Source organism: Pipra filicauda, unplaced genomic scaffold (genome assembly GCF_003945595.2).
Source record: "Pipra filicauda isolate LSUMZ 115617 unplaced genomic scaffold, ASM394559v2 scaffold35_size7292922_pilon, whole genome shotgun sequence".
Lineage (NCBI taxonomy): Eukaryota > Metazoa > Chordata > Aves > Passeriformes > Pipridae > Pipra > Pipra filicauda.
Genome location: NW_024104487.1, coordinates 4,840,513 through 4,856,907, shown reverse-complemented (window position 1 = coordinate 4,856,907; position 16,395 = coordinate 4,840,513). Strand labels below are relative to the sequence as shown.

Genomic DNA, 16,395 nt, shown 5'->3' with positions numbered 1-16,395 from the left:
CTATTCCATGTGTAAAATTTGTGTTTGACTTTGCATTATCAGTTTGTTAATATTTCCTACTGCTAGAACCAGAAGGAAGGAGCGAGAGCGTAAAGGTTTTGTGATTTAATGTGATTTTTGGAAGCAAGTCCCTCAAATAAAGAATTGTGACATCAAGGATTTCATAGGCATAAATACGTGCAAAATTTTTTGTTTGTAGGCTAACTGGTTCTTTAATTTTACAGTCTGATACAAATCATACTTGAATAAAAAAAAATAAAAAGAAACCTCTTTTTTAGTAGAAAAGCGTGTCCATGTCCCTCCAAATACAGAGCAGATTTGCAAGGCAGCTGGCAGGGGCCTGGTTTAGTATTGAGCAAATGAGGGAATTATTGACTGAATTCCCACATGAGGGCTAGTTATTTGCAGGGCAGCATATTGATAAAAACATGAAAGGTTCTCTTCAGCCAGCTCACCAGATGGAGTTAATGTAGAAAGGACACTTTTTTCTACACCTGTAATCTGCTCGGGAATGCTTTTCTGTTGAGAGTTGCCATTTCATGTGGTCTTGTGTTAGTAACAAGATAGTGTAAATCACAAGGCTCTACAGTGGTCCGTATGATAGGTATGTAGACATGCTTCTTTTCTTTAAAGAACATATAATATTCCTTTGAACTGCAAGATGACTAATTCAAAGGATGAAGAATTCAGTATGGTTACTGTCATTTCTCTATCTTTGATACCAGCTTGATGCATGTGGATCTTAAGGAATTATGACCCCTTGTGGAAGTACTGGGTTCAGAGTGTAGAAAAGTCAGTGATCTTTACTAGGATGCAAATGACATTCATTTATGTCTTGGAAGAACGTGCTATAGAGATTGAAATTTAGAAACCAGTGTCTGTTGCGTTGCAAAGAGGAGATGATCAATAAATTTTCCTTTTTCGTTATAGAGATGTACTTAACAACATACAGCTGGTGCATAGTCCATACCTATGGTTAGCTTTGGACAGGCTGAATGCAGTTGTTAAATTCTGTAGGCCTAGGCTGTGAAACTGTGAACTGGATTGAGTGCTCATCAAAACATTTGGGTTAATCATCTTAATTTAAATTCTTACGGACACCCCAAGCCAGTGGATATGGTAGGAGGTGGTTCAATATTTGCTGGATCATCCTCTTATTCTGATTTATTTATTTAACCTCATGCATGATAAGTGACTTTACTCACTTCTAATGGAGTTTATCAACAGCTGATTTTTCCACTGTTTAGCTCTGTTAGTCTAACCAAGACCAATATGACAAAACCATAACTTGCTCTGTTATAAACAATTGTTTAACAGTTATTTATTTTGCTCAATTATAAACAATTATTAAGCACAATGAGTTGTGCTTCTGGAGGTTGTGTTTGCAGAACTGAGCTGTATTTACGTTATCAAAGGAGCATTAACAATAAGTTCTTTTAGACTTAATTTTGCATAAGATAAGACTGTCAGGTTCCTCCTAAAACATATAAATTATATCCCTTGATATAAGGGAAATTTTTATGCAAATAGGTTTCAGCTTTGCATTTTGCTGGAATTTCACTGTGACATGCATATTCCATATGTGTAAGGCAGATTGCATTTGAGTAGCAGTTCCTTGTTGCACCGACTTGCCTCCTATGAGTGCCTGAGTTAACTGTTGCAAATTAATTTATTCAAAGCCTTGTTATGTCTAGAAGGAAATAAGATGTAAATACAATTTTGATAAACACATAGGGAGATTTGTTCTCTTATTGGCTACAACATCTTTTTCTGGTGGAATAAATCCTCTTATTTTACATCACACAGTTTATGATAGTGGCAATAAATTCTTTCACTTTTAGAGAAAAAGAGAGTTACCTGCAACTTTTCAGCTATATTGTTCTTCAGCATTTTTCATGTTTCAAGAATGGTATTTCATATTTTTTAATATATGAGTTGAAATTTTTTTTTTTTTAGGAATTTAGTCATAAAGCTACAATCTTAAAGAATGGCAAGATCAGAACCAGTAAAGGACGAATACTGCAGAATCCAGTTCAATGGGTTAAAGACCTACTAGGAAGTGATATTTCTGTGACATGGAAGTATGTGTGGAATAAGGTAGGCCTGATTTTACTGCCAAAAATAGCAATAATAAATGGATATAACAAATTTCACTAATCTAGATCTCTGTACACTTCTTAAAGCAGAAAAGAATACGAGCCTAAATTTTAAAAGGTCTTCTTACTTTTACTGAGGGAGCAGCAACGACAGAGCTACATTACTTTAGCTGTACAGAGATGAACTACTCATAAGTGTTGAAAGAATGTGGAATGCTTGCACTGTGAGCTATCAGGGATTTGAAAGAATAGTGTTAAAGATCACAGAATATACCAAGTTGGAAAGGACCCACAAGGATCATTGAGTCCAGCTTCTGGCCTCACTGCACAGGACTGTCCTGTGCCTGACAGTATCATCCATTCTTGAACTCTGTCAGGTTTGGTGCTGTGACCACTTCCCTGAGGAGCCTGTTTCAGCACCCAACTCCCGCTGGATGAAGAACCTTTTTCTCTTGTCCTATACAAACCTCCCTTGAAACAACTTCAGGATGTTCCCTCAGGTGACCACAGAGAAGAGATCAGTGCCTGCCCCTCCTCTTCCCCTCCGAAGAAACATGTAGGCCGCGATAAGGTCTCCCCTCAGTCTCCTCCAGGCTGAACACCCCAAGTGACCTCAGCTGCTCCTGATACAGCTTCCCCTCAAAGCCCCTCACCATCTTTGTTGCTCTCCTTTGGACACTCTCTAAGAGCTCAATATCTTTCTTATATTGCGGTGCCCAAAACTGCACACAATGTTCAAGGTGAGGCCGCCCCAGTGCAGAGCAGAGCGGGACAATCCCCTCCCTTGACCAGCTGGTGATGCTTTGCCTGATGCCCCCCAGGACATGGGTTGGCCCTCCTGGCTGCCAGGGCACTGCTGACTCATATTCAACTTGTCCTTAACCAGGACCTCCAGGTCCCTTTCCCTGACACTACTTTCCAGCATCTCATTCCCCAGTCTGTCTGTACATCCAGGGTTGCCCCATCCCAGGTGCAGAATCCTGCACTTTCCCTTTTTCAATTTCATATGGTTGGTGATTGCCCAGTCCTCAGGCCTCCCTGCATTCAAGGGAGTCAGAAGCTTCTCCCAGTTTTGCATCATCTGCAGACTTTCTTACTATCCCTTCCAGTCCTCCGTCCAAGTCATTTATGAAGATATTGAAGAGCACAGGGCCCAAGATGGAGCCCTGTGGAACCCCACTAGTGACAGGTCACCAGTCTGATGTTACCTCATTCACTATTACCCTGTAATTGCTCACCCACCACATGATGTGCTTATCCAGCTGTGTGCTGGACATTTTAACCAGAAGGATCGTGTGAGAGACAGTATTGAAAGCTTTGCTGAAATCCAGAAAAGTTACATCAGCTGCTTTCCCTTGATAAATTTGGAGGGTTACCTTGTCATAAAAGGAAATCGGGTTTGTTAAGCAGGACTTTCCTCTCATGAAGCTGTGCTGGCTGTGACCAGTGACTTTGTTGTCTTTCAGGTTTTTTTCGGTACTTCCCAGAATAATCTCCATAATTTAACCAGGCACTTAAGTTAGACTGACAGGCCTATAGTTTCCAGGGTTCTCCTTCTTGCCCTTCTTGGAAACTGGGACAGTGTTCACCAGCTTTCATTCAGCTGGGACCTCTGTAGAACCCCAAGACCACTCAAAAATCACTGAGAGAGGTTTTGCAATGATATCAGCCGGCTCTTTGAGGATTCTGGGATGAATCCCATCAGGCCCTATAGATTTGTAGGGATTCAGCTGGAGAAGCAGATCCCTCAAAATTTCAGGGTTGACTGGGAGTTGATCGTTCTCACAGTCATGGTCCTCCAGCTCAGGGCACTGAGACCTCTTTGATGTGTATTCCATGTTGAAGACAAAGGCAAAGAAAGTGTTAAACACCCCTGGCTTGTCTTTGTCCCTGTTTGTGAGCTGACCATCCTCATCCTGTAATATTCCCATATTATTTTTAAACTGCCTGTTGCCATTAATGTATTTGAAAACTTCCTTTTAATAATGATTCAGAGGGATAGAAAAAGCTGAAAGGTAGTTTGAATAAAAAGAGCAAGCTTATTGAAATGTCAGGGTGTCACAGACAAACGTTGCAAACATACTGGCAGAGTTTAGAGGGCTTTGCACATGGACTGTATTGTGCTTGTGGATTTTTTCTTTCATTTAGAACTCAAATTAGCAGAATTCCTCCTTAATCTTGACAGACACAAATTAGACTGATAAGTGCATAAACTCCCTTTTATAAGAAAAGTGAAATTTTTACACCTATCAAAAAAACCCCCACTAAATCAATCAATGAGTTATCCATTTAGATTTCTTTGTGCAGGTTACATATCTTGGGACAGAATTGTCAAAATTTATTGTTGATGAAGTGTCAGTTTCCAGTGACCTGGAGTTACCAACACAAGAAGGAGAGCCTTTGGGTATGTAGCACTTAAAATCTAATATTCGCCATGACTGAAAGCATCAGAAAGTGATTTCTGAAGAACTGAAATCCCAGAATTCCTCTATTGCTTTCCGATTGCTTTTTCTGGGGTACATAACTGTCACAGATCTTGGGCTTGAAATAAAAGTAGTGCTAGAACCTATACATGAACCCTAGAGAAGTACACTTCTTTTCTTCCATAAATTTGTTGTGTGAAGAGAATAGTTAATAATAACTTGGTTGCTGTGTTAAAATTTTTTATGTAAAGTTTTACATTAAAATATTTGATATATAGTGAAGTTAATAAGCTATTTTAATACTTATTCTGTTGCAAACTCAGATACACTAGCATAAGTTTTAATTTCATGTACATCTTCAAATCATATTGAATTATCTGTGTTGGTGGAAATCCCAGTATACCCAAGCAACGGTAATAACCAGGAGGGTATTTTACTCTCTTTTTAGAGATAAGTAGTCGTAAGAAACAGAGTGCATAAGAAACAAAATGACACCGAACAATTTTTTTGGAATTGCCCAGCAGACTTAAGAACTTCAGTCCAATTTTGATAAGTAATGTGTTCTCAGGGAAACCCAAGTCCCTTTGACAGCCAGTTTTGGGCTTTTGGGATTGGTGCCATTAATTGGATGAGATTTTGCATTTTATGTGAACTGGGATACCAGGTTTAGTCTGTTCTTAAAAAGTAAATTAAAATATAATAATTCAAAGTAACTAATTTGATATTCAAACTACCATGTTCTGCTGGTATCTTCTTCAAGCTAATACCATCCAGATGATGCGTTCAGTTTGCCTTGCTTCAGTAACTGCAGTTTATACCAGGTGTAAATGACTTTAAAATGGGTTTAGTTTTATAACTTTATAATAGGCTTTTGAAAATTTCACTAGTTCTTCTAAATTATTCCACTTGCAGAATATTTATGATAAACGTTGTAACTTCTAGAACTGAGAAATCTATTTATTCAAAAAATACTATTGACAAATGAAAATCAGCCTAAAGGGCAGAGAGTGTTTTTTCCCAAGTAGTCCAGGGCAATCCGGAAAAGAGTACTTAAAGAAGTTGTTTTTTGTGATGTGTAATTAGCTCTAGGTGAAAAATTGAGGAAGGGAAAGCCAGAGTGTTCGCAGTTTCAGTTCCGTTTCAGATGGCCAGATATATACTAGGAAATTAAACAGTGCCTTAAATAGTTTCAGGAAAGGATTAACCTGGACTGTTGTATTGTGAGAACAGTTGCGGTCATTTGGCAACTCCCAAATGGTTTTGAGGCCCAGTTCAGGAGTTAGTTTGTTCCAAACACTGTTCGCAACAGGCACTTTGCCTGCAGCCAGCCTGCTCAAAAGCAGAGGAAACGTTGCTGGTGTGGATGTGAACTTATTCCATACTGCTTGCCTGGACACATTCCCAGGCACTCTTTTATCTTTCTAATATACTTGAAACCTTTGTGTTTATATAATAGAAGTTAATGCTGCTTTTGTAAAGAATCAAACTTCTGTTTTTCTCACTGTATTAATGAATTTAATTTTTTTTCTGTGCATCCCAGAGCATTGTTAAGAAAGAAGACTGAGGTCTGTAATTAGAGTGATTTTGGAGGAGAATGCTACTCTTTTAAATACCCCTCCTTCACTGTCCTTCCAGCTTCCGGTATCTTAGCTCAGTGTTCATTGAGATACTGTTTGAAGGGTGTGGAGAAGTGGGAAGACAATGATATGCGCGGGGGCTGCATCTAGCCATTTTGTAACAGAAAGAAGCAGCTACCAGTGAACTTTGTATGCAGCCCAGTTTACGAAATATGTTCTAAGAACATCTACCAAATCAAGGCCCCTAGGCAAGACAGATGGAGTTGCTGTTCTGTTGCTGCCAGCATAAGAAATCAATCATAATCTCAACCAATCTTTCCATCTTGGTTGAGATTAATAAGGTGCTTGAAGGTTTGTACAGCAGCAGACTTCTAGGTACTTTAGGAGTGTTAGTGCAAAAAAATTGAACAGCATTAAATATTGCAGTTTTGGAATTGGTCATCTGAATTCCGACTAAATTTCAGTTTATGTCCCTTCTTTGAGACTGAGTCTTTGGTCCGTTCCAGGGTCACACTAGCAGAAAGAGGGAATTACTGTATTCAAGTCTGAGTGAGAACTAAACATTAAGCAAATAAACAGTACTTTTAGACTATCTGTATATAGGAAAGCAGAGGAAACAGTTATTATATGGCTTGGAATTTATTTCTCTATGCTTTCTGATACATGTAATGATGAGATAACGTTTGCTAAAAATGACCAAGAATAACAAGGATTCACAAGCAGATGTCAGTTGCAGAGTAGATGTTGATGTTAGGTAATTAATTTCATATTGAAATTCGAGAAAAGTGGCTTAAAATAAAAGCTTATCCAGTTGTTACAGTAAGTGTGATATGCATATTCATTTTGAATTGCTATTTCAGGAAGGCAGTCTTTGGAAAACAGCTAGTCCAGTTCTTGTGCTCTGACAATCCTATTATGCCTTTAATAACCATTAATGCATTTAATAACCAATCTTTCCACCTAGAAAGATTAGAACAACTCTTGTTCAACTTTAGTTCATGAAAGACCCCAAAGTTGTATAGAATAGAGAGTGTTTTCAAGGGTATCTGGGTGATTTCTTAATGTCTAAACCATAGGAGCTGTTTCGGAAGGTTTATGTTAGTGTTATTTCAGGTATGGAGCATAAAATGAGCAGCTGAACTCAGTAAGTTTTCTTGAAAGCAAGTAAGAATAGTTTTGCTGGGATCATGATATGGATATCATGTGATATGGTATATGTTTCTGTGTTCCTTGAGGCAAGCAACGAACTCATATATTTAGTAGGCTACTTTTCAAGTTAAATTCGTGTGACGTCTAGTAATTTTGCCAAGGAAGGCATATATTTTTTTTAAAAAATCATCTTACAGCAGCAACAATTGGGCTGCAAAGGAGCAAAGGAAAGTCTGCCCTTACATGTGTTAGGTGGTGTAAGGCTAAGTGGAAATTTAGAGAAAAAAGTTAAGAAAAATAAAAAGCATATCTGCTCTGTGCATTAACCAGTGTTAAGTGTTACTTTTTGTTCTTAGAACAAAACTATCGTTTTATGCTCTCAGGAAAGAATTTTATCACAAGGGGCTGCAGCAACCACAGCCAGCACCATCAGAGTTTTAGTACTGTCTCCATTGCTCAGCCTCTTGGGAGCTTTGACCTGAGCAACGTGCATCCAGACACCCCATCCTTGCCCCAAAGAGAAGTTGTGAAAACTTTGCTGTGTACTGAAAGAGAAGCAGCTGTTGACAGGGAATTTATGAGTAAGTGTTCTTTTAACTGTCTAAAAAGCTAATGGTGGATTCAAGGACTGTGCAAGAGGTATGAAAGGAAAAAGAAATAGGTAGCATGGAATTGATCAGTGTGTGGGAGGGAAAGAGTGCTGGAGAAAAAGGATGACGCTGCTGATGGGTTGGATTCATCTAAATGACCCAACAATGATTTTTTCAGAACTCAGTATGGTTGACTCTCCTGTGTCCAAATTAGAAACATTTTGCTATTTTGATGTAGTTAACAAAATAACTCCATATCATTTTGAGTACTGAGTTAAATGTCTTTCCAAAATAATAGCATAGCCAAATGTCTTCTGGATTTAGGTGGAGAAATATGATACATAAGCATTGCTAAATAATCTCATGTAATCTAATTTAAAGGAAGATGTGGAAATGTTCCTAAACATTCTCTGATCTTTGTGTAGTTGACTGAGCTTGTAACATTGTGTTTTTTCAGTTTTACATTTTTATGTTGATTGCACATTAAACCCTATGTGTAATATTTGTGCGATTTGAACAGTGCTTACTGCACTTGGACCTGGTACTTTTTTCTTTACTGCTTGTGGTTACACTAAGAGGGACGATCCTGATTGACCAAAGTGCAAAGTCAAACCTCGCTCAAACCCTGGTGTCAGGTAACACTGCACTGAAGTGGGAAACAGTGCGAGTGAGATCTGCTCTGGGAGGCAGGAGGACAGAAACCAGAAGTGAAGGGCCTAAACTTTGTCAGTCATTGCAAACTGAAAGTGTATCCACACTTTAAAGCAATTCTTCATGTGCTTCTGTACATAGGCCCTGCAGCTACCTTGCAAAGGATGAAGTTTACCCCAGGGTTGACAAACCTCTGCAGAAAATGCTTTGTTATCCCACGTTTATTTTGTTTGTTTTGTGGTGGGTTTTTTTTGGTTGTTGTTTTTGTTGGTGGTGGTGGGTTGTGGTTTTTTTTTTTTTCTTTTCAGACTTAGTAAAAGCCAGAGCAGAATATTTGGAGGAAGGTAGTCTTTAAAGTTACAAAAACCAGATTGTGTAGTGGATCGTTTTCAGATTTATGTATAAAAAGCCCAAATTGAACTGCCCTATGATATGAATTGAAAAGTAATGTCTCGTAGGAGTTATGTTTCTCTGCTGAACAAATTAACAGCCACATTCATGTTTTTAGAAATATAGCTACTAGTTCTGCTTAACAAAATAATGGTCTTGTAGCATGTATGGTCCTTGGGTGCTCAGTCCTGTGTGGAAACTGTTACAGCAAGAGTGTAGAATAATTTTGTAGCAAAAGTAACCATAGCAGCCAGTGGAGGTCATGCAAAATTAAAGTTTCATTATATAATAAAAAATAGTAAATTGGAAATTTACAGAAATGTCATTCCATATATAAATTTTTGTTTATACTTACTATAATTACCCTGTTAATTGAAGGGAAAAAAGCTACCTAAAATGCAGTATAAGGCTTAAAAAATTTAACCACCATCTCAGTTTCGATTTCTCTGCCTTCTGGAATCCAAATTTTTTGCATCCATAATATTTTTCAAGCTCAGAGGTATTTCAAGGCACAACTATTACACTGTTTTCTCTTCCTTATGGCTCATAGACAAAATATTTAAAAGTATTTTCCAGTACTGTAAAGTTCAAGACAGTTGCTTTAGGTACTTACTTTACTGAGAAGCACACAGTTCTGCCTGCAGAATTTACCAAGCTGTGTTTTCCAGTACCTTTGCATACCGTGACTGAGGTATAGGCTTTCTTCATCTGCACACTCTTCCTTTCCAAAATCCTCTGTCTGCTGTTGTTTGACTTCCAGCAGGTTAGAAGGTACTATGTCACATGACTGACTCAGAACTGAAGTATGTGGCCAGCAAGAACCAAACAAAAATCACTTTTTAGATGGCCAAAAACTTGTGGAAGGGGAGAAAGGGGGGAAAAAGAAACAGCTATCAAGGACTACATGTCATGGAAGCCAATTCTAAGAATTTAATATCTGTCTTTCTTACCTGTAAGTTAGATTTTTCTGAAACTGGCAAATCACTGCAGAAATAACTAGGTGATTGCACAGAATCACAGGCTAATGTAGGTTCAGTGGGACTTGTGGAGATCTTTAGTCCAACCCTCTGTTCAAAGTAGGTCCAGTTTCCAAGTTAGATAAGGTTGCTCAGTGCCTTGTCCAGTCAAATTCTGAATATTTTCAAGGATGGGCATTCCATAATATGACTGTACAGCATATTCATGTGCTTATGGTGATTTTTTCCCAGTGAATGTAGTTGGAATCTTGCTTGTTAAAACTTGCAACCATTGCCCCTCTTTGTTGATACAGAAACCATGTTTCCTTAAAAAAACTACCTAAGAGTACATAAACTGACTCCTAGTCAAGTGCTTTGAACACTGGCTTTCTGGCCTTTTTACTTTGTGAAACAATTGTAAAAAATAATCCTTTGATAACTGACCCATCTTCTTAATTCGTCAGCTGCACTATGATGTTTTCATCTGCTTTGGTGGTCCCATGGAGACTGAGAGAAGACTAAGGCAAACAGAACTGTTGTAGATAATCTTCCTAGAACACATTTATCTTTTCTTATCTTACTTTTGGAAGCAATAAACAAAAGGCAGTGTGATACACAGCAAGCTTCAAGAGGCACTGGCTTCAGCTGCTGCTTTGCTTGAAACAGAGAGGAAAGACTTTTTTGACACTGTACTGGTAATGTGAAATGAAAGCATTTAGGAGACTGCCTGATGATTTTACCTTGGTGAGTGTTCAGATTATATCATACTTCTGTCTTTTTTTCAGTGACTTTTAACAAAGTTACAACAAAGCTTCTAAACAAAACAATTCAGTCTTTTAATCACCACATGATAATAGCCTAGGAGAAGGCTCTATGAGTTGTTCTGAGGCTGTACATAAAACTCAGCAAATGAGTTACAGCCTCTGTAGATTTTGCCAGTGCTTGAAAAACATGAGCTGTTGGTTTTTCTACAGGTGGCTGTTCTAATCTGGGCTGAAGTTTGATTTATACTTTTTCTTCCACTTCTTCCAGTCTGCATCTCAGTTTGCTATAAACTGCAAGAATTTTAAAATATTGTGTTTTTAATTACCCAGGTTTAGCCCTGTAACTGCTTCTTATGCACTATCTCAGCACATTAAATTCAAGTTTCTTAAAGTGGTTAGAAATAATTTTAGAGAAGCGTTTTCCTTCCAAATGATTATACATTTGTATAATCAAGTCTACAACAATAAATCAATAAGTTTGAAAAGAAAGAAACATATGCTGGAAACCTGCACCCTGCTAGTCATACCAAGAAGTAGACTCCTAGGAATCATATTAAAGCAATCTTTGTCCCTTTTAATAAAAGGTACTAGGTTGTTGTTATTGAACTTGCAATTTGATATTGGAGTGATTGATTTAATTGAGAAACCGAAAAGTCATCTAGACAACTGTGTAAAAATATTTGTGTGAGAAAAATGGAATCAGCTGTTTTATTTTAAAAATACTTATATTTTATTTCTTTATAAATTCAGTCTTGAATATAGATTCTTCTGTGGGAGGCTGTTTACATTTCTCAATTGGTATTTGCATGTATGTCAATTATACCTCTCTCACCTTTTGAGGAAAAAATCATATCTGTATCAAAGAAGGCAAGAGTCACTGAGATTTAAATTGTTATCTTGTTTCTCTTAGAGGTTATTGAAACATCGGTGGATTTCTGCAGTACACTGGAGGACTTGACTTCCTCACATTGTTAAGTGAAAAACTTAACAATATCTTAATACACCAATCCAAGGTTCCTAAAGAATAATGATTCAGAATGTGTCATGTATAAGTATTTGTTACTGGCTAACAGGCCCAAGGATACCTAGAAGAAGATAAAAAACAGTTACCGTATGAGATTGTGACGTAGGCAGAAGTGTAATGGAAAATAATGTATTTGTGTTACTTCATATCACTTATCTGGGCAATGCTTTAAAGAAAGCTTTTTTTTTAAATATTATTATTTTACATTCTTCAGATGTTTAGAAACAGAAAAAGTATATCTTTTGAAAAAGTATACCATCTCTGAGTCCTTTTGTAGGAATAATATTTTCTGCCAAATGAAACATAAAATAATTAGAGATTTCAGCGTAAACCTTGAAAGTGATGCTTTAGAATAAAAGGCATGAATACTTAATCTTTAATCATACCTGCAAGTCCTTTTCCCATGCAGATACAGAGTGCAACAAGAAAGGCCCAGTTATTAAATACTTTGAAAGAAGAATGATTCTAAACACCTAATATTTTTTTCTGCTTTGTGACATTGTTTTTGCCAATCTCACTGGAGGGCAAAAAGGAAAAATGAACTTCTGAGGAATACTATCCTTTACTGAGTGAAAAAGGAAATGTTTCTCAAATCTAGCATTTTATCTAGAAGCAACAAAATAGAATAGTGAATTGTGGAAGTATGAATTAAATTCCACATTATTACTATACAAATTCCAGTTATAGGAAAATGATAAACTGAACTTATAGATCATCCACGGTGACTCATGTCTGATATGTGAAGGGAAGAAAATGTAGGCTAAGATACTATCAGAAGGTGCTCTACGTCCTTCTGGCACTGTTATAGCTGTTCCATGAATTATCTGGTCATTAAAGTCCATTAGGTAGCTTCCGAACTAAAATGATTTATTTATTATAATGATGCTATAAATATCCTTTGACTTTTTTTCGAAGGGTTATAATTACTAATTCAAAAAAATGCAGTGTGTGTAATTTACAGTTGCTTGATAAATTAATTCTTGGGGAAAAGGTACTTTCAGAATTGGGATGGGATAGCCAAAGAGGATCACAATTGACAAAATCCCTGCTGACCTGTATGTTATAGTGGATGGACTAACTTCAGGTGTCTGACTGACATGGTTGATCTGAATGTTAAAAAAAGATCACTCCTTAGTAATTGGTTTGTAAGGACAGAGACCTTGGACTCCAGCATTTACAGGAGGAAAAAAGAATTGATATCAAGTGAAGTGAATCAAGAACTGTGGAGAGACCTGGAGAAAAGCAAAAGCGTTCAGAGGGGAAAAATATTAAACTACTAGGAAAATGTATTTTGTTGGAGAAAGCTCTAGTCTTACTATTCAATCTGTTCACACACATCTCTTTTTCCAAAATGTCAGGTCTCAATCAGCTGAAAGAAAAGTTATTTTCAAAATTACTACTAGCATGGGCAGAATTCTTGTGCCTCAATTTAGTAGAAACCTTTTTTTAAGAGTCAGAGGGCCCAAAAATGTTATGTGAATTGCTGGCTGTCATTTCTAAGGCCTTGTTTGGTCTGAATAGACAATGCCTATTGAGACTCCTATATTGTGACTGGTCTTCTCTAAGTTCTTGAGAGGAGTGTGGATAAGTCCCAAGAAACTTGAAAGCACTTAAAAATAGATTTTTGTTTTATAAATACTCCCTTGTGGCACTCTAGATCAAAGGCTGTCACCTTTAAGTGTGTTGTTCTTAGATCTTCTCTTTGCTTATGCATCTGTAAACCATGTCTAGACCAGCTGTGCTGAACCAGATCCTTTTGAGTTAGAAGAATAAAATCTCCTGTGACTCTGCCAAATACTGCAAATGAGATCATCTTTCCCTCAGATGATCTCTCAGATTATTCTAACGGTTACCTGTTTTACAGAAGTATTTAAACTGGATTTACTGATGCCTGTAAATTTACTCAAATATGTTGCTTAAACTACAAAAGCATTTAAATTCCTTTTACAAATAATTTCCCCAAGTAAAATAGTTATAAAATGCATAACCGTGCCTCTGGGTAGTCCCAAGCACTTTCTTGCTTGGGATAAGTAAGGAAGATACTAGTGGGATTTTCAAGATGTAATCTTTCAGGAGCTGTTTTAATGATCAGAAAATGGTGACTCTGCACTGAAGTGGCAGTCTTTGCTGACTAACCTCTGTGCAACTGGAGATTATGGTCTGATATTCATGTAGTTTCACATTAATGGGAATTCTCCTTAAATAAAATTTTTGGATTCTTAGCAGCCCCAGAGAACTAGGTCTTGTAGAGATGCAACAAAATGGAAACAAAAGTTGAAAACTTGGATGAGGGGATCGAATCTACCCTTAGAAATTTGCAGATGACACCAAGTTGGGGGAGAGTGTTGATCTGCTAGAAAGCGGGAGAGCTCTGCAGAGGGACCTGGACAGACTGGATAAATGGGCTGAATCCAGCAGTATGGGGTTCAACAGGGTTGAGTGCTTGGTCTTGCACTTTGGCCACAACAACCCCAAGCAGCGCTACAGGCTGGGGACAGAGTGGCTGGAGAGCAGCCAGGCAGAGAGGGACCTGGGGTACTGACTGACAGCAGCTGAACATGAGCCAGCAGTGTGCCCAGGTGGCCAAGAAGGCCAATGACATCCCGGCCTGTATCAGGAACAGTGTGGCCAGCAGGACCAGGGCAGTGATCCTTCCCCTGTACTCAGCACTGGTGAGGCCACACCTTGAGTACTGTGTCCAGTTTTGGGCCTCTCAGTTCAGGAAGAACACTGTGGTGCTGAAGTGTGTCCAAAGAAGGGCAACGAGGCTGATGAAGGGACTGGAGCATAAGTCCTCTGAGGAGAGGCTGACAGAGCTGGGGCTGTTTAGCCTGGGAAAGAGGAGGCTCAGGGGAGATCCCATCACTCTCTACAACTACCTGAAAGGAGGTTGTAGCCAGGTGGGGGTTGGTCTCTTCTCCCAGGCAACAGCAGTAGGATAAGAGGGCACAGTCTTAAGCTGCACCAGGGGAGGTTTAGGTTAGGCATTAGGAGGAATTTCTTCACAGAGGGAGTGATCAGACATTGGAACGGGCTGCCCAGGGTGGTGTTGGAGCCACCATTCCTGGAGGTATATAAGAAGAGACTAGATGTGGCACTTAGTGCTATGGTCTAGTAGATGAGGTGGTGTTAGGTCATAGATTGGACTCGATGATCTCAGAGGTCTTTTCCAACCTACTTGATTCTGTGATACTGTTTCAAAACTGTAGAACTAAAATAGATGCCTTCAGAGACAGAAAAACTGTTGATAAGCAGGATGGAAAAGCTACCAAGAGACAACATGTGTATTCCACATATTTTTGGGGAAAAAAAAGCTCATTCTAATATTGATACTTTATCCTGTAGAAGATGACAGAAAACTGAGAACACCTAACAGGACAGCAAGGGTAGGAAAGCAGAGAAAGACCCTGCCTGTCTGTGTCTTCATTTATTAAGTTTTCCTCTATACCGGGGGCACTGAGTTTTGGATAACAGTATAGCAACATTTCTCTGCTGTTTACAGCCTGGAAGCTGCCAGTCTTTTGTAAGGGTCTGAGAGTTAACAGTCAGCAAAATGGAGGAAGGAAACATCAAAGTGGGTATTAGATGATTAAAAATAATAGGAAAGGGAAAGAGAAAGGGGAGAAAAAATTGAGAAAGAAAAATGGGAAGGATATTAATAATCTGTGTCAGAATATAGAGGAAGAAACACAGGGACTAAAATACTGATTCATCCTTACTGGGGAAGAAATATTGTCTATGGATGTAGAAATTTTGATATCAAACATTGATGCCAGAATTGAGGAAGTCGGCTTTAGGAAATATAAATTACTGTGGTTTTGCTAGCTGTTGACTGTTACCTAAATTATTGAAAAATAGAGGTTACAGATATTAGATATTTTAATTATTCACTCGGGTATTTACAGTAGAATACTGATATTTAATTTACAAAATCTTAATCGGATAAGTAAAACATAAATTTAACCCAAAGGAATCAACAAGCTGTCAGCTGCTGAAGAAAAAAGTTACTTCAATAGATCTAATTGGTCAGATCTCTCTTACACTTTTGTATTTGAGTTGAGAATTTTTAGTAAGTAAGTTAAATCAATGTGGAGCATTTCTAAAGAGCATTTCCGAAGTAAGAAAGGAATGTCTTTTCTCCAATTATGATCTCTCAAAACATGATGTTAAATTCAGGCTGTGCTAAGAATTTTCCCTCTGCTTGTATACAAAATGTAGAGATTTGAGAATGAAAAAGCTTATTTTGAACAAACCAAAGCGGGTTGAAGCCATGCCTGTCATGTCACCGCAGTTCAGACTCAGAATTAATGACAATGTTTCATCTCAGTTTCTGCCAGTTTCTTTTATAAAAAAAATTCCCAGGCATACTTTTAAGATTATTTTTACCTGAAGTTGTTCTTAAAACTATTTTTTTTATTTTCTGTCCAAACATTCCTGTTTGTGCCCTTTAAAACATCACTTCTAGATGAGTGTATAAGTTGTCTTCTTCTAGTGCAACTGACTGACAGCTGCTTCACAAGTGGTAAAGACTATGTGAGGAGGGTTTGTGATGTAACTTCTTGCATGGGACTTGTGTGCAGCCTATTTTTGTTGCAGTCAGTCATACTTAAATATACCCCAGACATGAGATCATATACTTTGTTCCATTATGTCCTATGCTGTGGCTGAGGGTACTGCACGGATGGTGTAAGACGCCGAATGCAATCCTGTCCTCACTGGAGTCAGAAGTTTTGCTGTGGATGTCATGGGTGTGGAACATCCACACACATAAAACT

General features: G+C 38.0%; 1 protein-coding gene across 8 annotated transcripts in view; it reads left to right on the top strand.

The window, feature by feature from the left end:
• The window catches only part of ANKRD31 (ankyrin repeat domain 31), a 61,120-nt gene that overhangs the window by 41,877 nt on the left and 2,848 nt on the right, over positions 1 to 16,395 (top strand). For 6 of the 8 annotated variants that reach the window (XM_027710001.2, XM_027709998.2, XM_039384558.1 and 3 more), the window contains 3 exons: positions 1,957 to 2,097; positions 4,404 to 4,500; positions 7,629 to 7,826. In XM_027710001.2, the coding sequence (XP_027565802.1) occupies positions 1,957 to 2,097; positions 4,404 to 4,500; positions 7,629 to 7,826 (436 nt within the window). The remainder of the gene's footprint in view (positions 1 to 1,956; positions 2,098 to 4,403; positions 4,501 to 7,628; positions 7,827 to 16,395) is intronic. The other 2 variants (XM_027710002.2, XM_027710005.2) reach the window with 2 other exon arrangements.